The sequence below is a fragment of the Trachurus trachurus genome (genome assembly GCF_905171665.1).
Source record: "Trachurus trachurus genome assembly, chromosome: 14".
Classification (NCBI taxonomy): Eukaryota; Metazoa; Chordata; class Actinopteri; order Carangiformes; family Carangidae; genus Trachurus; species Trachurus trachurus.
Window position 1 is genome coordinate 18,922,958 of NC_139903.1, and position 8,448 is coordinate 18,931,405.

The 8,448-nt window shown below is 41.2% G+C and overlaps 1 protein-coding gene across 1 annotated transcript; it reads right to left on the minus strand.

Annotated features, from left to right (window-relative positions):
- Window positions 1-2,268: 2,268 nt before the first annotated feature.
- LOC310997223 (uncharacterized protein) lies at window positions 2,269-6,922 on the minus strand (the record flags this gene model as incomplete). Its single annotated transcript, XM_083986900.1, has 8 exons — window positions 6,901-6,922; window positions 6,421-6,529; window positions 5,644-5,736; window positions 4,238-4,375; window positions 3,546-3,691; window positions 3,340-3,476; window positions 2,972-3,065; window positions 2,269-2,643 (listed from the first exon to the last, which is right to left on the minus strand). The coding sequence occupies exons 3-8, from the start codon at window positions 5,726-5,728 to the stop codon at window positions 2,269-2,271; spliced, it is 975 nt and encodes a 324-aa protein (XP_083843026.1). The 5' UTR covers window positions 5,729-5,736; window positions 6,421-6,529; window positions 6,901-6,922.
- Window positions 6,923-8,448: the final 1,526 nt, after the last annotated feature.

Consider the following 8,448-nt stretch of genomic DNA (forward strand, 5'->3'; position numbering starts at 1 on the left):
AACAAAACCAAGAATTGAGTTCAGACCTAAATTGTCACCTGTTACTTGTGAAATGGTACCATAGAGAGGCTGTTCCATAAATGACACTTTCATTCCCTTTTGTTCTAAGACTTTTACATCTTCTACAAATGGACTTAGCATTTTGTCAAGACCATATTTTTTTGCATCTTGGGAATGAAACAAAGAAATTAGATGAATATTCATCAAACATGAATTCTGACGTGGTGGTAAATTGCGAACTGTAAAATATAAACATCCAAGCTTATGGATGCCTTGTTTTGACCCGAGGGGATTAGATGTTTCGAAGTCATCATAATAAACTTGAATTTGCAAAGCATTTTTTGATCTTGAAAATAATGGGTGTTGCTTAAAGTATTTCCCATCACAGAAATCTTGGTATAAATCACTTTGAGCAGCCGATTTATTAATTTCATGACAGACTTGTTCATTTTTAAAAATAAAATCTAATATTTTTAAAAGGGGAACATAAATGAAAGTGTCATTTACTGGTACCTGCTCATATTTTCCAGATACTTTGTTTCTCTTTGAATCATATCTTACTCCTAAATGAATTTCCACCGGTTCAACAACACCCCATTTCTCAGTAAAATACTTACTCCATTTAGAGTTAGTGTTTAAATCAGTAAATGGATTGTAACTTTTACTGAAGACATCCTCCACTGCACTTCTACTGGGATTTGTATCAGGCACAGCACTCAACACTTGTTCTTTAAGATTTTCATGAACCTCATTGACATACTCCTCCATGCTTTCAACAACAGATGATACAACATTGTTAGCAACACCACTTCCCACTAACTTTGCTATGATTGAAGCACACATTTCTTTTGCCTGGTCTTTTGGCATATGAGATGTAGAGGGTTGATTTATCAGATCCACGTCCATATCAGAGGCATCTTGTGCGATAGGCTCGCTTAAGTCTGACTGATGTGGTGTTTGCACATTGACATCATTGCTTGGGCCCATGTTAACAGTGCTATGACAACTATTTAAATGCTTTCGAAAACCTGCAAAACTTTTAAACTGCAGTGAACATCCTTCTTGAGCACACAAAACAACAAAGTTTTTGCCAGGATATAATCCATGAAAAAACTTAAGGTGCTGAATTAATGCACTAGGTGCATCATGCAACAATCTACAAATGTGACACCTATACATTTTTCAAGAAATTTGCTCTGAACTCCTATTCATGAATGTGGCCAACATCTTTGTCTTTAAGCTTTTTGTTAACTGCGCACACATACATGAAACCTTCTCCAGGATATAATACATGTTAAATCAATGGTCAACAAATATGACACCTGGAATTTGTTGGCTTAGCTCCTGTTCATGAACTTGGCTCTTAATTCTTTCACCTTTGGGCTTTCTTTGGTGGTTTCCACATCAATACCATAGACTGTTGTCTGGATAAATGTGTACAGGTTATTGAGAGCATCAGCATAGCTTACACTGAAGACAAAATGCACCTTAAAAAGCTCGTCGAGGGCTGCCAATGATGTGGTTCCCTGGCAGGGGATGAGCTTCTTATCCATCACAATGTAGAACGAGCTGATGGCCTGCTTGCTGGTCCCAGAAGCCAGAAGGTATGGCTGCTGATGGCTGTCCTGGCAGCTCTGTAGGTGTTCTTCTAAGCTCCTGCAGGACTGGGGTGGGGGTGAGAATGTCATGTCATCACATGTTTGTGCTTTTAGTCTGACATACATTTCATAAGCACCTACTGTGGCCCAATACATACCTTGTGAAACACAACTAAGTGTCCCATGGCCTGGGATGCGCTGATCTTCAGTGATTTCTTTTTCACAGGCTGAGGTGGTAGGATATGCAAGAGCAGTAGGAAAGATGCCACATCACTGTCCCATCCTGTAAGAAACAAAAAAAAAAAGTCCATGCTCACCTATATTTGAATCACAAAAAAAATTTCACTTTTCCAACTGAGTTACGATGAGTTACATCATAAGTATGTATATGACCCAATACATACAAAATAATTCAATTAAAACGGAATACCTGGATGGTCCTCAGATGATTCCTCACTGTACTGATTCTTAGCAGACTTCAGCAAACTCTGGAGCACTGGGGTGGAAGTAAGGCACTCTGCTTCTCTGATCACCTTTCCTTTATAGGAGGTATGCCACTTCTCCAGCAGTCTGGCAGATATTTCTGGTCCAAAGAGGAGGCTGAAGTCTTGAAGTATCTGCAGCAACAAAGAAAAAAAAAAAGTATTAACAAATGACACACACATAACATTCAGCTATGATGGTAACCGAAAATGATGCCAATACTGACCAGCCCTTTAGTATCCAGCAGCCTTGGAAACACAGAGAGTACAGTGTGCGAGTCATTGGGGTTGCGGATGAGGCGCTGCCTATACTCAAAGGTCTCCTTCATCTTCTGCATGATGACTTCTTTGTCACTGGTATGGTTCATCAAGGATATGATTTCTTTACAACGTTCATCATCTAGCTGACCACCAATCGCAGGTAGCTCCCTTTCCTGCGTCGGACCACCTCCTCCCACGGTTTGCATTTTCGGTTCCTTAGACCCAAGTACGGTCTTTCGCTGAATTGTCTTAAGGCGCCATGCCAGAAATCCAGAGCCACTTTGCCAGTCATAAAAGTGTTCCTTAGCAAAGACAGACATGATCAAAGTTAATCTTCATGGTCAGCAAATAGCAGTATCCTTTTAACAATGAAATCATAGAATGAATAAAAGTTAAGAAAACCGAACAAGTCAGATTTTAGAAATAGAAGAATCAAAAGTTAGGGCAATTCTGAATAAAACATCCCTCCTCCTCCCTGGTTCACACATGAATTATCTAATAAACTTAATGTTTCATATTTGTTTTGAATATGAAGTAAAATATGTGTGTTTAAAATCCAATCCATTCAACATATTTTAAACAGGTATTAATAATAGGCGATTGTTACTTTAGGGAAAATACACAACTTACATATCCTTTCTTGGAGAGTGGATCTCTCAATGAAGGGAACAAGGTGACAACTCCAAGTGCATATTTCTCTTTAGTAATTCGCTGAGGGATTCTCCTGCAAAGAAAAATTAAAATGGTTTGCTCACTTACCCAAGTGCCTGACTTCATAGGGATGACAATGATCATATTTACTGCAGCTATACAGGTCTACTGCAGCCTTGAGTCACTGTCAGACTCTCTTAATTTTTTAATAATCATGCAATATAGGCTTTTTATGAAAAAGTCAATCAAATGGTTGTAACCACCTAACTGCTGGGACAGGCTGTCCTATTCCACATAATTTTGCCGATCCTTAGAATCAAATCTATATCCTTGTATCAACAACTTACCCTTCAGTCTCAACCATGTGCGCTGCTAGAATGTTAACCATCTGTCTTCTTCTGCTATCACGCAAAGTACCAGTCTCTTCATATTCCTCGAGCACTGCTGTCCCTCCAGGTTTTGTCAGCAAGATCTGGTTTATCAGCTACATAGATAACAATTAATTAGAACACACAGTAAGCAAAAAGATAAATGGATATGATGATAAACTCACCTCTCTGGCTGAAGAACTCTGTAATGACTCTTCATCACTTCTAATTCGCTTTGATGGTCTTGAGACCTCACCGTCACTGCTACTTATGGAGCCAGAGTAGACACTCCTACATGGTGAAGGTGTCGATGGAGGTGACGAGGGGGAATCTCAAACACAAACAACAATTAAGGTTATTTGCAGTTGCATTCAGCACTGGACATCCAAGAAACTCCCTATATCTCCTTCAAGACTGAATAATTAGGAATCAAAAGAAATAAATGTCTGCTTTGCTATGCCACAATTTGTGCTATACATTACTTACTGACATTAATTTGTTTTATTTCACTTAATCGCTTATCAATTAAACTCATTACTGAAAGCTTCAGTTGGTAACAATTATTCAGTCATATTTGCTGGAACTGTCATTATATTCTGATGGTCGGACATTAAATGGGTAATTCATACAGTGTCTGTTTGAGTCTGTGTGTGTCTGTGTGTACGGGGGCGCTTGGCAGAGGTTCATAAAGGTGTATTGTTTTGAAATTTCTGACCAAGTCGCAGAGTTTACTTTCACTTTCATCAACTTACCAACTGTAGCTTTAAACCTTTTCTAACAAGGGTCTTAATATTTCATATGCTAGTATTAAAATGGTTGCATCTTCAGTGACCACATTTCAGCAAAATAAAACCAAGCTATCTTTTATAAAACTTACCATCGTCATGACAATTCTTGATGACAAAGCAAATCCCCTCCATAGCGGATAATTCTGCGAAGACGCTTTCATCCACCTCAGTGCCTGTATCATCTTCCACAGTGATTTTGTCCATGGGTATGGAGAACTTGTCTTTCACTGCATTATGAGGTTAAAGGAGAATTCCAGTCATTTTTGACCCCTAAATCGTTGTCCTGATGGTCACCCAGTGTTGGGGGAAGCAAAAAACGCGACTAAAATTGCTGCAGGCAAACCAGAGTTACACCATGGCTAGACGGAGCTAGGGATAGCGACAACGCTACCCCAAGGGTAGCAATTCTTTCAACCACAACAAACACTCAGAAAACAATCAAATATCTATGGTACATGACTGGAATCCTTGCGAGACACCATTGAACTCATGTAGTGTATCCCGAGTGCCGGGTAGCCATGGTGTAACTCTGGTTTGCCTGCATCAATTTTAGTCGCGTTTATTGCTCCCCCCAACACTGGGTGACCATCAGGACAACGATTTAGGGGTCAAAAATGACCGAAATACTCCTTTAAGGGACAAAACAGCACAACAGCGTGTTAATATTATAATTAAGGCCAGGACTTTAACGTGTTAATTAAGATTAATTAATTACACAAAAATTAACACATTTTAATCGCACTTATTTTTGCACAGCGGAACGTTTCTCACTAGATGAGTTTCAGGCATACCGATAATACTCAAGTACAATCATTTAATGAGTTAAAAAGCCGCCGACACTGATCACTGCCTGAGGAGTTTTAAATAATGTAGCCTGAACGCAGCTCAAACCGACCCGGTGCCTCAGCACGGCGACCAAGCTTTGATAAATACAGCAGTATCCTCCCGTATTTAAGCCGGTCGCTAACAGAGCTATACATTTTTTTTCAAATAAAAGCGCTCGTCGCGGTGGAGCTGAGAACAGCGGAGTTTCCTCTGCTGCAGCTGTGGTCAAGATGTAGCTACAGACCTGTCACACTGTAGCTAGTCTGTCACACTACAGATTAATAAATCATCAGGCTGAGTTAAACAAATCAGTTTATGGTTCTGTGATCTAAGTTGTTAAATACAGTAGTGTACTGGCAGGAACGACCATTTAATCTGTATGTATCAAATATTGATTAATGAATTTAATTTGCATCCCTAGTCTGTTAGTCTTGGTTAAGTACCACCTTGAAAAAAAAAGCTTATGTATTCAGTCATTATTCAATGGTATACTAAAATCCATGTGAAAAAAAATGCTTCTCACTGTTCTCAGGTCAAATATTCATATGCGATTAATTTCGATTAATTAATTACAAGCCTCCAACTAGATTTTTTTTAAAATCAAGTCCCAGCCCTAATTATAATGATTTTAACTCAGTTTAGATTAGTCATATCTCAGTTGGAAATTTACCTTCAGATATGAAATCTGCGAAGTCAGCGTCTTGCTGCAACTTAATGTATTTCCTGCGGTTTTCATACTGCACTTTAAGGAGCATGTTTCCATCTGTAACAGACAGCAGGTGAAAAGGGAGACAACATGAAATTAGTTAACACATCCTTGCAATGTTGTTTTGATTATTAATGTTCTCTTTTGATAGCCTGAAAGACGAACCCTTGACGTTGCAGGGCATTTAGCCCGGTGGCCCAAGTTCCGATGGAGCCCTTGGGCTCGCTACCACGAGGCTAACCGGTTCGCGCGAGGGGGCTCCGCGGGCGGCACGAGCTCTGTAACCGCGAGGCCCGAGGCGGCTCTACCGGGGCCCTTGGGCGCGAACCCGGCAGAGCTATCTCGCGCTAACCGGTTAGCCTCGCCGTGGCAGAGCTCGCGCCGCCCGCGGAGCTCCCTCGCGCTAATTGTTTAGCCTCGCGGTACCAGAGCTCGCGCAGCCATCGGAGCCGCCTCGCGCCAAGTGTTCAGCTACGCGGTAGCGGAGTTCGCGCCGAATTGCTCGGCTAAGCTAAGCTAACCGCGGGCTAAGCTAGCCGCTTAGCCTGCGGTTAGCTTAGCCTTGCGGCAAGCTTACCGCGGCTCCACCGGCCTTGCGGCGCTTACCGCGGCTCCACCGGGGCTGAGTCCCGGTGGAGCCGCGGTAAGCGCCGCAAGGCTTGGCGGCCAGCACGGCGAGACTAGCACCCGCGCGACGCCTCGTACAGTGTGTGAAGACACTTAAATGGGAACGTTACCCACCTGTGCTGACTATGTTGGGCAGCTAGCACTTTCACACAAGAGAAGGGAAGTGGTCCTGCAGGTGCGGTCTGTCTCTGGACTCAATGTCTCCCGCCAGCAATTAGCACACCTGTTAGTGATTCAGTCAATCAGCCCAGGCGCTCCGCAACTACGTTTCTCATTGCAAAGCACATTTAAAAAGTACCATTCCCCAAAATATGTAAAATATATACTTCAGTTCACATGACAAAGACAGTACATCTCAAAATTTACCCGCATGTGCTGTCTAAAACTGAAAACTAACCTACGGTATTAACTTACATGCTATAAGTTACAGACTTTATGCTAGCAATCAGACACTTCGACGAAAAACGGTTTAAAAATTGATAAAACACTTTAAGAATATTCGTAGTCCGGTAAATAAACTTTATCTTACATTGTTCTAAATAAATATGTTATAATATTGAGCTAAAACATGGAATTTGAGAGAGTTTAACTTACCGCAATGAGAGGGAAAAATGGCGACTGCAAAAATCCAGAGCTGCATTTCTTAACCGTCAATGGGGGCGTGGTCAAAGGTTAACACTCTGAGTGTGAAACTGTGTAACTCCCAAAATCTACACCAACACTGACTCTGCAAGTGTTAGTTATTATTTGGTAAGTGTTAAAATAACTCTGATTTGTGTTAATTTCATGTTACACTGGAATTTTAACACCGGCGAATTTGCTGTGCACCTTGAATGCTTAAGCTTATGTATTCAGTCATTCAATGGTATACTAAAATCCATGTGAAAAAAAAATGCTTCTCACTGTTCTCAGGTCAAATATTTATATGCGATTAAAATGCGATTAATTAATTACAAAGCCTCTAATTAATCCGATTAATTTTTTTAATCGAGTCCCAGCCCTAAATAATATAATTTAATTTAATTTAGTTTATTTGATAGGGACAATGCAAAATTAAAACACCTGTACACCTGCGAAAGGAATAAAAGCAGTAAAAGAGCAAAATTAAAATTAAAAAAGAGAAGATGACATTGAAAGCAAGTCTATAAAAATCAGTTTTAAAAAGTGATTCATATAAGTTTCTAAAAAAAAAAATGAAGTAACTCTTCCACTCGTTACAAACATAGACTGTAAAAAGAATGGATGTAGCACCCGTGACGTCACCCATTGGTTTGGGGGAGTCTGTTTTGTGCCGCTACTACAGGGGTTTGAACCGCGCCATGTTGGATTTTACTTGCCATATTTGGAGAGGTGCGGCCGTTTGCCGGCCGAGGGCCCGCCCACTGGCCTCGAAGCAGTGGTCTCCGGACCTGTCACTCAACGGTTCTGCGCCCTAATTGGCCAGAACTTTAAACCTAATAACAGTAAAACTGTATAGTTTTAAAAAAAATCACCCCCCTCAGAGTGTGTGCGGGGGTAGAAACTATCGGTTGAGACCAAAAAAATAAAATGTACCAGGCTGTAAATATGTTTTTTTAAGCTGTAAAATCGGCTATTTTAACATGGGGCTCGATTGGAGTTGCTCCCTTCTGGAGCCAGCCCCCAGCGACAGCCGAGGGGATTGCAGTTTTTTGAACGCGGAAGTGAGCTTCACTTCTCAGACCGACAACTGCCCCCTTGGTTACAAACAAGTCAATCAGTACGTTTACATACATGCACAGCTTAATCGAGCTATGCTCAAAATTCGATTTTGGCGTCTAATCGGACTTCCGTCCTTGTCCCAGTTTACATGCAACTGAGAAAATCAAATAACTGATGGGAACGTGTCCTCCTCCTCAACACCAGGTGGCGGTAATGTGTCGTTTCAGCGGGTTAATACAGCCCCTTTTCCGGTTGACGTATTAGCCAGACAGCAAACCAGCATTTTTGAACAACAGCAGGATGGTAAATCGTACAGCTTTGTTCATCTTATATGTAATGTGCGCGTTACTTTTTGTGCAGATAAGATGCACGCTATCCCTCGTGGTCATGGTGATTTCGAGAGGCAGACAAGAACGCTGTAACGGTACAACAATAGCTTCAGCGACCGGCTTTCTTGGATGT